The sequence below is a fragment of the Zea mays genome, chromosome 4 (genome assembly GCF_902167145.1).
Source record: "Zea mays cultivar B73 chromosome 4, Zm-B73-REFERENCE-NAM-5.0, whole genome shotgun sequence".
In the NCBI taxonomy this organism is placed as follows: domain Eukaryota; kingdom Viridiplantae; phylum Streptophyta; class Magnoliopsida; order Poales; family Poaceae; genus Zea; species Zea mays.
Genome location: NC_050099.1, coordinates 151,183,393 through 151,203,355, shown reverse-complemented (window position 1 = coordinate 151,203,355; position 19,963 = coordinate 151,183,393). Strand labels below are relative to the sequence as shown.

At 43.0% G+C, this 19,963-nt stretch overlaps 1 protein-coding gene across 9 annotated transcripts; it reads right to left on the bottom strand.

The window, feature by feature from the left end:
* Positions 1-2,024: 2,024 nt before the first annotated feature.
* Positions 2,025-7,583, bottom strand: LOC100274004 (uncharacterized). 9 transcript variants are annotated; one of them, XM_008678629.4, is made up of 8 exons: positions 7,270-7,568; positions 5,767-5,815; positions 5,567-5,683; positions 3,345-4,015; positions 3,153-3,254; positions 2,715-2,818; positions 2,579-2,641; positions 2,025-2,461 (listed from the first exon to the last, which is right to left on the bottom strand). In XM_008678629.4, exons 3-8 carry the CDS (start codon positions 5,656-5,658, stop codon positions 2,075-2,077), a joined length of 1,419 nt encoding a protein of 472 aa, XP_008676851.1. In that variant the 5' UTR covers positions 5,659-5,683; positions 5,767-5,815; positions 7,270-7,568; the 3' UTR covers positions 2,025-2,074. The 9 variants fall into 9 exon arrangements, with proteins under 9 accessions (XP_008676851.1, XP_035822669.1, XP_020406970.1 ...); XM_035966776.1 differs by having other exon boundaries at positions 5,626-5,683; XM_020551381.3 differs by having other exon boundaries at positions 5,567-5,680.
* Positions 7,584-19,963: the final 12,380 nt, after the last annotated feature.

Here is a 19,963-nt window from a genome sequence, read left to right as displayed (position 1 = left end):
AAACTAGTTCAATTCTGCACTTATATATTTGCTTTGGTTTGTGTTGGCATCAATCACCAAAAAGGGGGAGATTGAAAGGGAAATAGGCTTACACCTTTTCCTAATTGATTTTGGTGGTTGAATTGCCTAACACAAACAATTGGACTAACTAGTTTGCTCTAGATTATAAGTTTTACATGTGTCAAAGGTTCACAACAAACCAATAAAAAGACCAAGAAAGGGTTCAAATAAAGAGAGCAAAAGACAACCCAAAGGCAGCCCTGGTCTGGCGCACCGGACTGTCCGGTGTGCCACCGGATAGTGTCCGGTGCACCAGGGAGTTCCACTCCGAACTTGCCACCTTCGGGAATTCGGGAGACCGCTCCGCTATAATTCACCGGACTGTCCGGTGTAGCACCGGACTATCCGGTGTACCAAGCGGAGCAACGGCTCCAGGCGCCAATGGTCGTCTGCAACGGTATAGGAACAGTGAACAGTGTTCACTGCGCGCGCAGAAGTCAGAGCAGGCGTCAGAAGGCGCACCGGACAGTGAACAGTGACTGTCCGGTGCACCACCGGACTGTCCGGTGGCCCAGTTGTCAGAAGCTCCAACGGTCAGAACCCAACGGCATGGTGACGTGGCTGGCGCACTGGACAGTGTCCGGTACGCCATACGACAGCAGCCCTCACCAACGGTTCTTTTGGTGGTTGTGGCTATAAATACCCCCCAACCACCACACTTCAATGCATCCAAGTTTTCAGCCATCAAACCTCATACAAGAGCTCTAAACTTCATTCAAAGACACAATCAAAGAGATCAAATCCTCTCCCAAGTCCAGAATCACTCCAAACAAATTAGTGACTAGAGAGAGACATTTGTGTTCATTTGAGCTCTTGCGCTTGGATTGCTTTTCTTCTTCCTTCCTTCTTGTTTCCAACTCAATTGTAATCAAGGCAAGAGACACCAATTGTGTGGTGGTCCTTGTGGGAACTTAGTGTCCCGTTTGATTGAGAAGAGAAGCTCACTCAGTCTAAGTGACCGTTTGAGAGAGGGAAAGGGTTGAAAGAGACCCGGTCTTTGTGACCACCTCAACGGGGAGTAGGTTTGCAAGAACCGAACCTCGGTAAAACAAATCACTGTGTCATCCGCTCTTATTTGCTCGTGATTTATTTTCGCCCTCTCTTTTGGACTCGTTTATATTTCTAACGCTAACACCGGCTTGTAGTTGTGCTTAAACTTTATAAATTTCAGATTTGCCTATTCACCCCCCCTCTAGGCGACTTTCAATGGATCTCAGGAGAAAATCCTGCATGGGTTTCATTGACCGGGACAGATCGTGGACTGCTGTGGCCACAGATTCCAGCGTGAGTATTGGTGTAGGTGCGGTGGAAGCTGGTGGAGAGATGGTGGTGGGCGGCCTGGAACAGTGGAAGGCGATGGTGGCGGTGGGTGGCTGGTGAATGGAGGATCGCTGGACATAGTTGATACCAGGTTGATAGGATTTCTATTCCTACCGGGGATCTTCCTCAAGCTATACCGATGTACTGCTGGTGGTTGGCAAGGGACTGGGCGAGAGGGACGACGGGACGCCGTGTTCACGGCGTGGGGAAACAGACCAACTCAGGTTCCGGCTTCCCACAGGGAAGACGGCTAGGTAATTCTTTGATGATCCTTCCTCCTGTCTTACATCTATTTATGCTAGCCTCTCTCAATAGAAGGCAACTTATCTCTTAATAAAAGAAAACTAATCTCTCCGAATAAAAGGAAGTTTACCTCTAAATAAAAGGAAACTTTCAAAAGGAGATAGATCCTAGAATTACTGCTGGCTGTCCCAGCCTTGATCTCCTTCTGCCGCATGCCCCCTGTCCCTTTGCTTCCTTTTGTACTGCATGCCGGTCATAACAGATGTAGTATTCTTTTATCCAAATCCAGCTAAGAATTCTGTAAGTAGACGAAGCATTAATGTCCAAAATTTTGATCGTGCCGTTGCGTTAGTCGTAACCAATTTTCTTGGTAGGCATAATTCAGCTTCAAACCAAACAACTTTGGGCGCAAAGAGCAAATAGCCTGCAAATTACTACCCCAGATGACGGGTTATGCCAACGCAATACAGGAGTCAATCAGGCATAGATGTTTTACAGCTTCAAGATAACCCGGCAACACAGTTAACATAAACCAGCCAGGAAAATTTGTAAGTGCAAGAATAAAAACGATACTGTAGATTGTACAGAGCAAGCTATCTGAACTTTTTAACGCTGCATCATCTGCAAGCAGAGTTTCTAGAGGCCAAGGCCGACTGTCCTGCCATCTTTCCTGCGGAGGCCTGCTATGTAATGCTTCTCCAGGTTGGTGTCGAGCTCCTCCAGTTTCTTGGCTTCTTCCGCTGAGCTCGCGGCCTTGCTCGCGACCATGTTTTCCTGAACCGGGGCACTGCTCTTCACACCCTGCGACATACCATAGCCACCAAGGCATCCTCAGACTCTAAAAATGTGTTAGTGCATTGCAGAGTAATGAGGTATATGTCTTACTGAAATGGAATAAGAATAAATTTGCAGGGACTAAAATATTCAAAACTGAGCTTGGAAGAGAGGGAATTACCATGAGTTTGTTAAATTTCTCTTGGCGCTCACGATCAGAAAACAAGTCCCAACGTTTACTTGTCTGTAGCATCATAGATAACAAAATGAATGGAATGGACACGAAAAAAAAGGGTCATATATTCACTGAAACCTACCTCCTCCGAAGGATTACCCTTTTTGTTACCCCAAAGAAGCTTTTTCTTCTGATCAGTGGATAGGCGCCCAGTTCCAGCACCAAATGCTGCAATGTTCCTATTCACTGCCATAAAACACGATGGGATGATCAATGATGCAAGCCACAGCTCAAATTGTCAGGAAATATGCTACTACTATGGCTATCTCACTGGATGTCATATGTTTTGTGTGTTATCAATTATCGGTGGCTCAGTGCAATGTTCAGAACATCAAGATCATCAAATACAATTTCCATTTTCTTCAAACCATGCAGCATTGCTGATAGGTGAACACGCTAACGTAAAGACAAGCACCAGAAAAAAAGAAAAAAATTAGCTAAGGAGAATATAGGTCTTGAAGATATGACAGGAATGGACAAAATGAAGTGTTGGAACAATACGATATGAGGAAATGCGTACCTAATTCAGCAGCTTTCATAGCTGCAACTTTAGCTGCATTCACACCATCTACGGTTCCTGCTGAGTTATCGAAGGCTTCAGTTGTGGCTGATGGTTTGGCATCTGTGGATTTCCATAGATTTACACTGCATGAGATTGAATATAGAAAAGTATGCACTGAAAAGAGAGTACATGAATGAAAAATCAACTAACCCCCTGGATTATCAACATTTGGTCCAGTAGAGCTGAATAAACTTCTTTTCTTCTCCCTAGTTTCCACTAAAGCTTCTTTCTCAACTTCTTTTCCATTTCTCCTCTTCAGGACCTCCTCTTTGATGGTTTCCTTGTTCTTATGAACAACCCTGTAATGATCTCTATCATCTCCATAACCTCTGTACTCTTGCTTTCTTGCATCAGTACATTTATTGTATTCTCCAACATCACTCTTTTGATAGCCACGAGGGGGCTCCTGCTTTTCTTCATTTATACTCCTCTGATCTCGATTGACAGATTTTTCTCCGTACCTACTGCCAACATCTTGCTGGTCACCACGTGATCTACCAGATGTGCTATCATGCTTTGAGCGATCATAATAAGTATCAGCCCTTGATTCCCGGTCTGACCAAGAGGCTCTTGGATAGCTCCTACCATAATCATCACCGGACTTATCATGGTACCTCCTATAGTCATCATGCCTCCTGGATTCACGTGATGTTCCATAGGAATGCCTATCAGAGTGCCTGCCCGATTCATGACCTCTTTTAGCATCAAATGTATCATCTAGATCTCTTGATTTATCCTTCCTTCCAGAAGCCTCATAATCTTTTTCACGACCTTCTTTGTATTCAACTGGGCTATGACTCCTCCTACGCTTAGAATTCATCCTACAGTCAAGAGTGTCTATCAATTGAACAACTCAATATTTTAATATATACTAGGACTTTGAAGTGGTATTAACACCAAACATCATCATTTACTGGCAACACAACCAGAATGCATCACTGATTGTTACATGAAAATTTCTGCACAAATGAATTGAAGCTATATTGGATGAACCAAAGAGAAACAATGGTACATGAGTTAAAGTACATGATTACACGAATCTGAAAGTTGGTAAGATCCTTCATTTTATTAAAATTGGCTCTGAATGCATATTATATGGATGCCACACCATGTATAATGGACCATAGATCTTAAATACTAAAGAGAAGCTTCAGTTAGATGACTTTTGGTTAAAATGGTGGGAAATGACTAATTATTTTAGTAAAATGGGACAGATCAAAGAAAATGACAAATTTTACAACCCCCCCCAAAAATAGAAATAGACAAATCATATGGCACCATTGAGACCAATTTGTACGAAGTGTTCAAATTTACTCTTAAACTGAATCTGAATCCAGCCAATTTAAGGGTGTGTTTGGTTCAGCTTTCTGAACCAAATTCGCTGCCAAAAATCTGAAAACTCAACCAAACGGGTATAACAACATAATAGATTCTTGAAAATCTATAGAATCCTCTAGTTCAATTCAGAATCACCTACCCCAGATTTTTAGATTCCTATCATTCATGTTAACAAGCTATCATGCTCTTACAGAATTTACAGTTGACAGTTGTTTCAATCAAACATACTTTAGCTTTCTCATAAGTCATAACCATCAGCTCGCAACAGCTTTCATACAGCTCACAGTTAGAATCATATTTTCAGAAATCTACAGCTGAACCAAACAGACCCTAAATTTCTTTTTTTGTTCAGGGAATTTAAAGTTTCTCCTAAATGATCAACATCTAAACAAGCAGGAGTAGCAGCAGCAGCCAGAAGGGTAGCAACCATGGCACCAGCTGTGCATTTGTGTTCATGGAGCAGATCCTTGTATTTGTGGAGGCTGACCACAAGCTACATGTCCAGACAAGAGAGTTCAGGTGGAAGCCATTGAAGGATTCATATTAACAATCAGGAAGGATATAAATGTTCTAATCATTTTCCTCTCAGATCCATTCACCGCTTCTCTCCCTTGGAGAGATGGAGAGAGGCATGTAGCTGAAGGAATCAAAACTACAATTCTAGATGGTGAAGAGAAGAATCACATTCTGTTGGATTAGTATACAAGTGGAAGCATTTTTATCCTTCATGGCACCCAAACAACACAACTGTGGAATTAGTTTCCAATCCTTCCCAATTCCTAGGAACCAATTGGGGCCTTTAGTAGTAAAATCATTTAACCAATCCTCAGAGGCTCAGAACATAATAGTCTGCCAATAAGTGATATATAGTTACCACTGGTTTCAAGGAAGCCTAACATTAGCGGTTGTGTCTTAAGTCCAAGGAGGAAAAGATAAAGAGACATGAGTTTATACTGTAGTTCCTCAGTTCATGCACAAACTAAATGAAGTGTAGGTTAGTGAATGAAAAGGATACAGATTGTGTTGCATTTAACCTGAGTCCTATAGAAGAAATAAACCATAAACATGTAATACTATCAAGGGAATGAAATACACAAATGTCCATTAAGGTCCCTTGAAGAAGCATCCCACATTCCCATTGGTGTAGTCTGCTGTATTTTCTTGGTCATATCAATAGGCAGCTAACAGTGATAGGTTTGTAACTGAATTGTTTAGGAGGCTGATAATGTGTTACCTGGAAAGGACTTCGATGAAGCAAGCAAAAAGAAGGGGGAAACAGCAAGCTGAAAAATATTTAAAATATGGAGGTTAAACACCACGAGTGTCAGATTGTGAAAACAAAACACTTACTCCAAGGCAGTAGACATGTCAGGATCTAACACAGATTTGTGGTGCATAGTTTCTAGCAATGATATATTGTAGAACATTGTGCAAGCTGATATGTGGTATTTATATTTTTGAGAGACTACAAATAAATAAAAAATTTGCAGAGGTGAAAGCAAAAACTATATGGCTTATGCAAAATACCCAAAACGAAATTTCTGTGCAGAAACCAGTCCAAAATCATCAACATCAACAAAGCCTTTTATCCCAAGCAAGTTGGGGTAGGCTAGAGTTAAAAACACAATAGAACCCACAAATCATGATTCAAGCACATGAATAGCCGTTTTCCATGCACTCCTATTCAGGCCTAAATCTTTGGGTATATCAGTCCAAAATCACAATTCTCTAAGCCTAGCAATTGAAGTCGCCCTGTCAGCATTGGTCATGAAGACCTCTCGTATCTATGTCATTTGGGATATCTGTTCATGCATTTTTTTCTGTTGCTGAAGTCACCATTATGTCACAACCATAGTCACAAAGTTCACAGTCCCAAGTCAACTGGATAAAGGAATGTGGTAAGCTACTTGCGAAAGGTTTTCACAAGGAGCAAAATAGATTGTCCCCACATTCCATGGTCAGTAAGATGCGACTTCGACTCTGTTCCCTATGACAATGGTTACAACTTACATCATCATGAAAAAGCCTAGATGATTCGTAAACAATTCAAGGGTTTCCAATGGGTGAAAATGCATTGATTAAGCATGTAATTTGAGTATTTGATAAACAATGATCGATGCATAACTCCTCAAACTGCATTGCAAAACATGTATTCTTCTATGTGGTATTTCAATCCTTGAGTGCAAAATTCCACAAGTAGGGCCTATTTGCATCAGTTAGGGTTAGTTATTAGCTGATATTAAAAATTAGACCAAGGGGTTGGCTAACAACTATTTGGAGACATGGCTAAAAAATTAGCCCACTTATTAGCCTACTGGCTCCTGTTCAAATGAGTTAGGGCTAAAAGTTAGCAAGCCCTATGCATCAAAACAAGCTATTAATCAAACAACCAATTTTCTAATATCTGCATTAAGGAAGTCAGCTAACAATGATCATCAAGAACCATGAGAGCCAAAAAACACAAATCTATCATAATTTCAGTTACCCTGAGTCCCTGACTCCACAAAATCATCTCTTACAACCTATAATAGGGCGTGACATCAAAGGTATAGCCAATGGCAGACCCAGTAAATGAGTAAAGGCACCCAATAACTTTTGGAAATCGAATTTAATAGCAATAATACATATATAAACTTATAAATAGATCGGATCCGAATACAAAAACCCAAATAGATTAAGTTAGGGTTCGGGGGCTCCATTTCACACAGCAGAAAAGGAAGAAAAGGGGTGCATATACCTGGTGGGTGTTGGTCGCCAGCAAAGGATCCGACGAAGAACTGACGAAGGAACCGACGAGGCTAGACTCGAGCACGTAGCGTGGGGCGGCGACGGCGGTTGCTATAGCCAGGAGAGCGTGCGCGCTCGTAGGGTGGACGGGCGAAGAAAAAGAAAGGCGGCGAATGGAACGGGTTCCAAATCCTCTAACGACGACAAGGCTGCTAGGACGATCCAAAGGCAATTCACACAGACACAGTCATGGGGCTCATGGCCTTTCTCATCTCTCTACTATCTGTACCATATAATAAATCATTTGTTTCTATGGTTCTACGGTTATCATGGTCACTCTTTCTCTTTCTACTTTATACAAAAACTAGCAAAATATAAAATAGCTTTATGCAAAAGAAATGCTATCTTCATTCTCAAAATATTTATTACCGATTAGTTATTTTTAAAATAGGACGCGACAAATAAAAAACAAAGAGTAGTAAATAATATAAAAATATAAAGATATATGTGTTTTATTGGTTAGATGGATGTGAATGTGGATTTAAAGATAAAATTGTATAAAAATAAGGATTTAAACGTTGATTGTTGGGTCCACGTTCACACTCATCTAACCAATAAAACATATATGTTGTGTTTTAGTAATACAAAGTCTATCTATATAATATATATGAATCATACAATCTACGAGCATCTAACTAGCATGAGTGAATATATAGGTAAAACCCTTTCACCATTTTTCCACTAGTACAATGTTTATGAGTGTTGCGATGGTATATAAATATTTGATAAAAAGTTTAGCGGACAACAATTATATAAATACGAATTTTTTTCTCTTCCTCGCATATTCTTGCCCCATGTATACTCCACCTTCCTATGTTCTTGCTTGTCCCACGTCTATCCTACTTTTAACTAATCGCTTAGTTGTTCTCCCGCTGTCTCTAGAGGAGTCTACCTTCAACTAATCTCCAATAAGAAGCATTTGTGTGCACTGTGCACCCAGCCAAAAACACGTTTGTTTTTTTATTAAGTTGAAGCTGTTTAAAAAACAATTCTAAAATAGAGTTGTTTTATTTGGGTAGAGCAATTACATAAACTTGAAACGAACATTTGAGCCTTCAGACCGTGTCCAGCACTCACATGGTTATCTAAAATATTGTTTTGTACTGTAAACTGTATTGTTCGTAGACTGTAGTATTTATAAAGTAGAGTTTAAAATAAGAGACAGTATGAATAAGCTGTTGGAGAGATAGTCTTAGTAAGACTCTCTTCAACGACGCACGCTACTCTATCTGTATTGGCTATAGTTTAACATCAGTCCGTTCATCACATGACGCTAAATAGGCTACATTGCAAGAGGGTGACACAGGACACCGCTAGATACAGGGGTGCTATAATCGGCACGCTTGTCTCGGTATAGGCATACGACAGTACTTTCACGTACTTTTTAGTTGAGAAAAATTGACAAGATGATTTTATCGAGGTAATGGGATATATGGGAAAATTTAGAGAGAACCGCTATAGATAATGAAGATATATAGAGAGATAGATAACATGGCATAAAAGTGGGATATAGAAGATGGAATATAGAGGGAACTGTTAAAGATAGTCTAAGAGAGCCAGTTGCACGCATTCCTCTTTGTCTACCGTAGATATCACATCCCTTTTCTGTTATTATCATTCACAAATTAGACGCCATGCAGTGCTAGCTCTCCGTATGCGTTGTTCAACATAGCTCATTAATGAGGTTCTGTTTCAATCTCACGGGATAAACTTTAGCTTTCTACTAAACTTTAGTCATATAAAGTAAAGTGTTAAAGTTTAGTTTCTTAAGGTGTTTGGACTACTCTAATAAAGTTTAGCACATTAAAATAAAAAGACACGTATGCCTCTAATGCGGAGAGAGAATGAGGTTGAAGGGTATGGGGTGAAAATAGGGTTCTCTGGCCCACGTTTAGCTCTTTTTAGCATCCCTTGAGTAGCTTATGAGATAATAGATGTTAAATTTTATCACACCACCATTAGCTCTTCTGTTTAGATCACTAAATGGCTAAAAGTAACTAAAAAAGCTGCTAAATTCATGTTTCAAAACCTTGTTGCTGCTGATATTGATAACATATAACATAGTTAGAAATGACTGAACGCATACTAAAAATTCCTATACATATATTCAATTATTCGTCCATGGAAGAAACAGTCGTCGTGGAGAAAGAAAACAAAGATCGTCGCCCATCATCATGTCCACGCATTTTGTACCTGGAGCCGTCGATCGACTATATATATTCTGCGCTGGAATCTCGATCGATCGACTCCGTCAGTTGTCTGGCCTAGGGAAACGATAATCTTGCATTGCGGTGCCGGGAGCCTGGGAACATAAATATAAGGAACAATTGGATCTATACCATTAAAAGATCCAAACTTTAGATATATACCATGGACCTCCCATGTCATTGACTGACTCATGTGGACCCACATGTAAGTGAGATAGTAATGGTATGGATCCAAAGTGGTGATCTTTTAATGGTATGGATCCAAATTTCCCTAAATATAAAATAACTCAAATGTAAAATTCCAGAAAATGTATCTGGAATTTCCTTATTATTAAAGTAGCAAGTAAACGTGGCCTGATAGCCCATCCACGTCAGCAGGAAAATATCTAGTCGTCCGATCACGTATCAACGGTACACAATACCTCCCAGGCAGCCTTCTCGCGCTGTGTCGCGAAGCTTTCAGGAGCCGCGCGCGTAGCTTTGCCCCAAGCGCCGCCGCGCCGGTTCAGTAGGTCACCCCCACCCCGCGCGGAGGTCCGCTTCCTCTCTCGCCTGGGTGCGCCGTCGCACGCACGCCCCACCCCACGTAGCTTCAACCCCCGCCGCCAGCTCAGTAGGTCACCGCCCAACCCTCTCCCCCCCCCCGGCCGGCTCGACAGGTCACCCCAACGCTCAGGGGCTCAGGGCCTCCCACCGGCGTCGCCCATGGGCAGTTCCAAGACTGTGGCCATCAGCGCGCTAGCTGCTGGGGATACCAGGAGGGGGGCACCGTCACCGTTCCTGCCGCCGTTCGGCCAGGTCGTCGAGGACAATCAGCAACAAGGCAATGACCTAACCATCCAAAGCTTTTTTTCCTTTTATTTTTTGTCGTCGGCGTCGACAATGATGAGTAACAGCAACTACTAGAGCCCCAGTGCCATCCTCTTCCCCCTTGTCGTTGCCGCCGCCAGGAATCCCATCCTCTCCCCCAACAAACGCCGCCACTATGCCCGCGTCGACCATCCTCCGCCTGCACGCGCCATCTCCTGTAGCGGAGCGCTGGCTCTCCTCCAGCTGCCCTGAACCGCAGGCTCATAACCGCGTCACCACTCGACGCGTCTTGGTCTCCCGCCCGTCCGCATGGTCACAGCAGCAGGTTCTGGCAGTTCCATCTACCTCACCGTGCGGTCACTGCAGCAAGCTCCAGCAGCTCCGCCAGATTGGTCGCCCTCTTGTCTACGTTTATTTGTTTCTGTTTTCTCCCTGAAGTGAACTGTATTCTCTGGTCTCGGCTCTGCAAGCGATGAGGTGAGGTATGGAGGGAATTTAGGCGACATGGTGAGGTATCAGGTAGTTAGTTTTGGTCCATGGTTATGTATTGAAAGCCACAATCGTCATTTGATATTAAAATCAAACTAAGAAGACCATAGTTGCTGATAATTGACTTGAGATATATACAAAAAAATACTCAAAGCTGCTACGATTGATTTAATGTTGCTCCATGTTTTTTTAAATTTTTTGTACATCTATGCCAAACTAAATGACAACAAATAGTTATGCTTATTGCTATTGAAATAGAGCTTAAAGCAGATTAAGCATTCCAAGCTTTTCTCTTGAAATTATGTTTGCCGCCATGAAAACAGTTATTCCGTGCATAGGTGTGTGAACCAATTCAGCGGCGAGAGCAAGCCGGTAACCCTTCCACTTGGCAGGTAAGAAGTTACAAGCTCCGTGCTTGGGATTTGTTCTCATGATCTTTAGGAGTATGAATATCCTCTAGGTGCACTCTGCTGCAGTTTTTAGTTCTGTGAATTTGTTTATTGTGATATTTATAGCTTATGTGATGTTCAGATGATCTGACTCCTAGAAGACGTTCTAATTGGGATGAAGGCTCGAGGTAATTTGGATATCAGCTTAGTTCCAGTTCTAGGCAACATAGTAAATTCCATTTTTTATTATAATGATGTGAATCTTGATGGTTTGATATTAGGACAATCATTTTATTCTAACCTTTTTCATGACATGGTGTATACTGTGCAGGCAAGTGGAGGTATCTAATCTCTTTTAAAGTAGGCTACATCAGTGAGACATTGCAGCTTATACGAGTCTTCAAAGATGTCCTAATTTTGATGAATGCTCGAGGTGATTTGGATATTAGCTTAGTTCCAGTTCTACGCGGCATAGTAAATCATGTTTTTTTTCTTATAATGATGTGAATCTTGATAGCTTGACACTATAGTTTTAGAACAATCATTTTACTCTAACCTTTTTCATGACTTGGTGTATAATGTGCAGGCAAGAGGAGGTCTCTAATCACTTCTAAAGTAGGCTATTCCATTGAAACAACATGCTTTCTTCGATAAACAAACTATAGTCAGCTCCCCCCAAGTTCTTCAAGAAAATATACAACATAGTATTTAAACATGCCGCTTAGCTGCATAAATAAAAGATTGTACAATTCAGCAATCATATTCTATTCAACAATGTGTTTATGTCCATGTATGGTAATTTGTATACAAAGAGCATAATTTATTTCCGCACATACTACATATGCATTTTACATATCTATGAACATATATCGTAAAATGCAATATATATTTTAAACCAAATCCATATGTATATAGTTATACATAAGCATACCACGCAGCAACACATTTGATCGTACCTGTGTAGAATTGGATTACTTACCAAATCACTTTAAAGTCCAAACAGAAACTTTTAGGGGTGACAACAGTGATGGCAAGGACTAAAATTATGAACAAAATTCACATATCTATAGTTCAACTATTTTCTCAGCCTTCTTGATGAAGTATGATGCAAAACAATGTTCATTTTGTTTTTTAACCATTTCAGACCCCGTTTCGATGTAAATTATTCTTGGAGTTTGAAAGCGAAATGTGCCTTTGGGCCATTTCTATAATGTTTTGGTGATTAAGTGCCAACACAATCTTTGAGTTGTTATGTGCTAAACAAGCAAAAAGTGCAGATCATATGACAAGGTACGTTTCTAGACTTAGTACATTGTTTTGAGTACTAACATATTGTGTCTAAGTGCTAGAAACAGGAAAAGAAAGAATTGCAAAAGACTTGGCTGAGTACAGCCAAAGTCCAGCTCGGTCTGGCACACCGGACTGCCCGGTGGTGCACCGGACAGTGTCTGGTGCTCCAGGCCAGCCTCCGGTGAACAGGCCACTCTCGGGAAAAATCGGCGGCGTACGGCTATAATTCACCGGACTGTCCGGTGGTGCACCGGACTGTCCGGTGAGCCAACGGCCACCAGCGCAACGGTCGGCCGCGCAATCCGCGGGCGATGTGTGGCCCGCGCCAACGGTCGGCAGGGGACACCGGACTGTCTGGTGTGCACCGGACAGTGTCCGGTGCGCCAACTAGCTCGGCGCTGCAACGGTCATCTGCACTAGAAAAGGAAACAGATCCGCACCGGACCATCTACAGTGTCTGTCCGGTGGCGCACCGGACTGTCCGTTGCGCCACCCGACAGAAGGCAAGGATAGCCTTCCTTGTTGGCCTCCAACGGCTCCTAGCTGCCTTGGGGCTATAAAAGGGACCCCCTAGGCGCATGGAGGAGACACCCAAGCATTCACTAAGCATTCTAAGTCTCCCACACTCCGTCTCCGCGCACTTGATCGATTGTGTTAGTGATTTGAGCTCCGTTCTAGTTGTGAACTCTTTGTGCTTCATTTTGAGCTCAAGTCTTGGCTTGTGTGCGTGTGTGTGCTGCAGATTTGTGTGTGTGGCTTCCCAACCTTACTCTTGTGCTTTCATTGTGATCTTTGTTGTAAGGGCTAGAGACTCCAACTTGTGGAGATTCCTCGCAAATGGGAAAAAGAGATAAGGAAGAAAAGTCGTGGTATTCAAGTTGATCATTGGATCACTTGAAAGGGGTTGAGTGCAACCCTCGTCCATTGGGACGCCACAACGTGGAAGTAGGCAAGTGTTACTTGGCCGAACCACGGGATAAAATCGTGTGTCTCTTGTGATTGTTCCTTCTTTGATTGTCTATGTTCGCAAGAGCTCGTCTCATTGACTTGATTAACCCGCACTAATATTTTAATAATCAAGGTTGTTGGAATTTAGTGTTGAATTCTACAGGATCACCTATTCACCCCCCCCCTCTAGGTGCTCTCAATTGGTATCAGAGTCGTTCTCTTCATCTAAGGGACTAATAGCCCGAAGAGATGGATCCTAAGGGAAAGGGGATGGTGGTCAACGACAAGGAGAAGGAGTCCCTCTTCAACGAGCGAAGGGACGACAAGCCCACTGACTCAGGATCGAGTCACAAGAAGAGGGACGGGAAGAAGATGAGGCGGATCAAGAAGATCATTTACTACGACAGCGACACCTCCTCTCTTCACCAAGAGACGACGACGACGATGACTTGTCTAAAAAGAAATCGGTTAATCAAAACTATTCATTTGATTATTCTCGTATTCCGTTTAATTCCAATGCTCATTTGCTTTCAATTCCTCTTGATAAACCTCCACACTTTGATGGAGAAGACTACTCTTTTTGGAGTCACAAAATGCGTAGTCACTTATTTTCTCTCCATCCTAGTATTTGGGAGATAGTTGAAAATGGAATGCATTTTGATAGTACGGATAACCCGGTGTTTATTAATGAACAAATTCATAAGAATGCACAAGCTACCACTGTTTTGCTAGCATCTTTGTGCAGGGATGAATACAACAAGGTGAGCGGCTTGGACAACGCCAAGCAAATTTGGGATACCCTCAAGATATCACACGAGGGAAACGACGCCACCATGATCACCAAGATGGAGTTGGTGGAAGGCAAACTAGGAAGATTCGCGATGATCAGGGGAGAGGAGCCAACACAAACATACAACAGGCTCAAGACCCAACAAGATTAGGAGCTATGGAAGCATAAGATGGACGGACCACGACGTCGTATGACTAATGCTAAGGTCATTTACGATAATTGACCCCCATCTTGTCAACCTTATTTGTGAGAATCCCAGGTACACCAAGATGACGCCCGAGGAGATTCTTGGGAAGTTTGTGAGCGGGCGCATGATGGTGAAAGAGGCTCGATATGTGGACGGTGCTCTAAACGGTCCACTAACCGTCCACGAGCCTCAAACCGTTGCCCTCAAGGCAACCAGCAACAAGGAGACGCTACCAAGCAAGGTGGCACAAGTAGAGGTCGCGGGCCTCAACGAAGATGAGATGGCGCTTATCATCAAGCGCTTCAAGACCGCACTAAAAGGACGCAAGGAGTACCCCAACAAGAATAAGACAAGGGGAAAACGCTCCTGCTTCAAATGCGGTAAGATAAGTCATTTTATTGCTCAATGTCTCGATAATGAAAATGACCAGGGGGAAGAAAGACATGGAAAGAAGGAGAAGAAGAAAAGCTATAGGAAGGCGAAAGGCGAGGCTCACCTTGGCAAAGAATGGGATTCGGACTGCTCTTCATCCGACTCCGACGATGAAGGACTGGCAGCCTCGGCCTTCAACAAGTCCTCTCTCTTCCCCAACGAACGACACACTTGCCTCATGGCCAAGGAAAAGAAGGTAAGTGTTCGTGATACCCCTAAATATACTACTTCTAGCGATGATGATTCTAGTGATGATGAAGTAGATTACTCTAGCTTATTCAAAGGTTTAGATAGAGCTAAGGTAGAAAAGATCAATGAATTAATTGATGCTCTAAATGCAAAGGATAGATTGTTAGAAAAACAAGAGGATATTTTATATGAGGAGCATGATAAATTTGTTAGTGGGCAAAAATCTCTTGCTTTAGAAACTAAGAGAAATGAGATGTTATCTTCTGAATTATCTGCTTGCCATGAATCTATCTCTAGGTTAAAGATTTTGAATGATGATTTAAATGCTAAGCTAGAGGTAGCTAATCAATCTAGTTCATGTGTAGAACATGTTGTAATTTGCAATAGATGCAAGGATTTTGATATTGATGCTTGTGATGAACATCTTGCGTCCATTACTAAATTAAGTGATGAAGTGGCAAGTCTTAATGATCAACTTAAGACTTGCAAGGTTGATTTTGATAAGCTAAAATTTGCTAGGGATGCCTACACTATTGGTAGACACCCCTCTATTAAGGATGGACTTGGTTTTCGAAAGGAAACCAAGAACTTAACAAGCCAAAAGGCTCCCGTTCTCAACAAGGAGAAAGGGAAGGCTCCTATGGCTAGTAGTTCTAAAAAATGTCATGCTTACATTTATGATAGAAAATTTTCTAGGAATTCTCATTATAATAGGAGATATGATGCGTTTAATTCACATGCTATGTTTTCTTCTAGCTCTACTTTTGTGCATGGTAGAAGTAAGCCTAGGAAAAATCATGTTGTGCATCATGTGCCTAGGAGAGTATGTAATGAACCTTCTACTATTTACCATGCTTGCAATACTTCTTTTGCAATTTTTTGTAAGAATGAAAGAGTAGTTTCTAGGAAGTTGGGATCCAAATGCAAGGGAGATAAGACTTGTATTTGGATTCCAAAGGCTATTGTAACTAACCTTGTAGGACCCAATAAGAGTTGGGTACCTAAAACCCAAGTGTAAATTACCTTGCAGGTTTATGCATCCGGGGGCTCAAGCTGGATTATTGACAGCGGATGCACAAACCACATGACGGGGGAGAAGAAGATGTTCACCTCCTATGTCAAGAACACGGATTCCCAGGATACAATCATCTTTGGAGATGGGAACCAAGGTAAGGTCAAAGTCTTGGGCAAGATAGCCATCACCAACGAGTACTCCATTTCAAATGTATTTCTAGTAGAGTCGCTTGGTTACAACCTTCTGTCTGTAAGTCAATTGTGCCACATGGGCTACAATTGTTTGTTTACAAATGTTGATGTTTCTGTCTTTAGAAGGAGTGATGGTTCATTAGCATTTAAGGGTGCATTAGACGACAAACTCTACTTAGCTGATTTTTCAAAAGAGGAGGCCGATCTAGATGCATGCTTAATAGTAGGACTGGGCGTTCGGGTTTACCCGAAATTTCGGGTCGGGTTTTTTGGGTTTTTTATATTTCGGGTTTCCAACAGTAGAACCCGTACCCGTACCCAAACTTTCGGGTACCCGCAATTTCGGGTACCCGCAATTTCGGGTTTGGGTTTGGGTAAAATTCGGGTACCCGCTCAAGTCTCCAACCTCCAAAGTCTACAGTTGCACTACTTCACTTCACACGATCTGCAGCTCGCCAGGCGCCAGCTCCAAGCCTCTGTTTTTAGAACCAATATTTTGTTTAGTTGTCATTTTCGGATAGCTATTGAGATTTGAGACCACTGCATTGCAAAGAAGTACTGCTCTGTCTGTATCTAGAAGAGAAGTAAAAGCTAGTTAGTGATAAACCTGATGACCATCCAAACCAAATTAGCGAGGCTTTTGAATAATCTAAAGTCCGTGCATGTGTCCATGCGAACAAGTGAGCCTAACCTTTGCTCTTTTCATTTGCCTGGGAGTTGGGAGACTGCGTGTGCTGGCCGCCTGGGACTGGGACCATGCGCGGTGCCGCCGCCTGCGCGTGCGCTGGCCGCCTGCGAGGACTGGTCGGCCGCCTGGGAGGCTGCACCGCTGTGTGAGGACGCTGCTCGCCACTGCGCGTGTGGGCTACTGGGCTACTGGTCTGTGCTATTCCCACTTCCGCGTCATTGCCTGTTGGGTTTAGGAGTTGGGTCTGTCTAATTTCGGGTAGAATGGGTACTTCGGGTACCGCGGATGAATACCCGATTAGGCCCAAACTTACTTCGGGTATTCAATTTTGTTACCCGTTGGAGCTGTTCGGGTAACGGGTCTCGGGCTAAACGGGTACGGGTTCGGGTAATTTGGGTAACGGGCTTCGGGCTCGGGTTTTATGCCCAGTCCTACTTAATAGCTAAGACTAGTATGGGCTGGCTGTGGCATCACCGTCTAGCACATGTTGGGATGAAGAACCTTCATAAACTTCTAAAGGGAGAACATGTGTTAGGACTAACCAATGTCTGCTTCGAGAAAGACAGACCTTGTGCAGCTTGTCAGGCAGTGAAATAGGTGGGAAGCACTCATCACAGCAAGAATGTGATGACTACATCAAGACCACTGGAGCTTCTTCACATGGACCTCTTCGGACCCGTCGCCTACCTTAGCATCGGGGGAAGTAAGTATGGTCTTGTAATTGTAGATGACTTTTCCTGCTTCACTTGGGTGTTCTTTTTGCAGGATAAATTAGAAACCCAAGGGACCCTAAAGCGCTTTCTAAGGAGGGCTCAAAATGAATTTGAGCTCAAGGTGAAAAAGATAAGGAGCGACAATGGGTCCGAGTTCAAGAACTTACAAGTTGAGGAGTATCTTGAGGAGGAAGGTGTCAAGCATGAGTTCTTCGCTCCCTACACACCAAAGCAAAATGGTGTGGTAGAGAGGAAGAACAGGACGCTTATCGACATGGCGAGGACGATGCTTGGAGAGTTCAAGACGCCCGAGCCGTTTTGGTCGGAAGCTGTGAACACAGCTTGCCATGCCATAAACCGGCTCTATCTGCATCGTCTCCTCAAGAAGACCTCCTACGAACTCCTTACCGGTAACAAACCCAATGTCTCTTACTTTCGTGTATTTGGGAGCAAATGCTACATTTTGGTGAAGAAAGGTAGACATTCCAAATTTGCTCCCAAAGCTGTAGAAGGGTTTTTACTAGGGTATGACTCAAATACAAAGGCGTATAGAGTCTTTAACAAATCATCGATTTTGGTTGAAGTCTCTAGCGATGTTGTATTTGATGAGACTAATGGCTCTCCAAGAGAGCAAGTTGATCTTGATGATATAGATGAAGATGATGTTCCAACGGCCACAATGCGCACGATGGCGATTGGTGATGTGCGACCACGGGAACAACAGGAGCAAGATCAGCCTTCTTCCTCTACAATGGTGCATCCCCCAACTCAAGATGATGGACAAGTTCATCAAGAAGAGGCACGTGATCAAGGGGGAGCACAACAAGAACAAGTGTTGGAGGAAGAGGCGCCAAGTGCCCCTCCAACCCAAGTCCGAGCGACGATCCAAAGAAATCACCTCGTCGATCAAATTCTGGGTGACATAAGCAAGGGAGTAACTACTCGCTCAAGATTAGCTAATTTTTGTGAGCATTACTCGTTTGTCTCTTCTATTGAGCCTTTCAGGGTAGAAGAGGCCTTGCAAGATCCAGACTAGGTGTTGGCCATGCAGGAAGAGCTCAACAACTTCAAGAGGAATGAAGTTTGGAGCCTGGTGCCACGTCCAAAGCAAAACGTTGTGGGAACCAAGTGGGTGTTTCGCAACAAGCAAGACGAGCACAGAGTGGTGACAAGAAACAAGGCTCGACTTGTGGCAAAAGGTTATGCCCAAGTCGCAGGTTTGGATTTCGAGGAGACTTTTGCTCCTGTGGCTAGGCTAGAGTCTATTAGAATATTATTAGCCTATGCCACTCACCACTCTTTCAGGTTGTTTCAAATGGATGTGAAGAGCGCTTTCCTCAATGGGCCAATAAAGGAGGAGGTGTACGTGGAACAACCCCCTGGCTTTGAGGATGACAGGTACCCCGACCATGTGTGTAAGCTCTCTAAGGCGCTCTATGGACTTAAGCAAGCCCCAAGAGCATGGTATGAATGCCTTAGAGATTTCTTAATTGCTAATTCTTTCAAGGTTGGGAAAGCCGATCCCACTCTCTTCACTAAGACTTGTGACAGTGACCTTTTTGTGTGCCAAATTTATGTCAATGACATAATATTTGGTTCTACTAACCAAAAGTCTTGTGAGGAGTTTAGCAGGGTGAAGACTCAAAAGTTTGAGATATCAATGATGGGCGAGTTGAAATACTTCCTTGGGTTCCAAGTGAAGCAACTCAAGGACGGCACCTTCATCTCCCAAATGAAGTACACTCAAGATCTTCTCAAGCGGTTTGGGATGAAGGACGCCAAGCCCGCGAAGACACTTATGGGCACCAACGGACATGTCGACCTCAACAAAGGAGGTAAGTCCGTTGATCAAAAGGCATACCGGTCTATGATAGGGTCATTACTTTATTTATGTGCTAGTAGACCGGATATTATGCTTAGCGTATGCATGTGTGCTAGATATCAATCCGACCCAAGGGAATGTCACCTTGTGGCCGTTAAGCGGATTCTTAGATATTTAGTTTCTACGTCTTGCTTCAGGATATGGTATCCAAAGGGGTCTACCTTTGACTTAATTGGATATTCAGACTCCGATTATGCTGGATGCAAGGTTGATAGGAAGAGTACATCAGGGATGTGCTAATTCCTAGGAAGGTCCCTGGTGTCTTGGAGTTCAAAGAAACAAACCTCCGTTGCCCTATCCACCGCTGAGGCCGAGTATGTTGCCGCAGGACAGTGTTGCGCATAACTATTTTGGATGAGGCAAACCCTCCGGGACTTTGGCTACAATCTGAGCAAAGTCCCACTCCTATGTGACAATGAGAGTG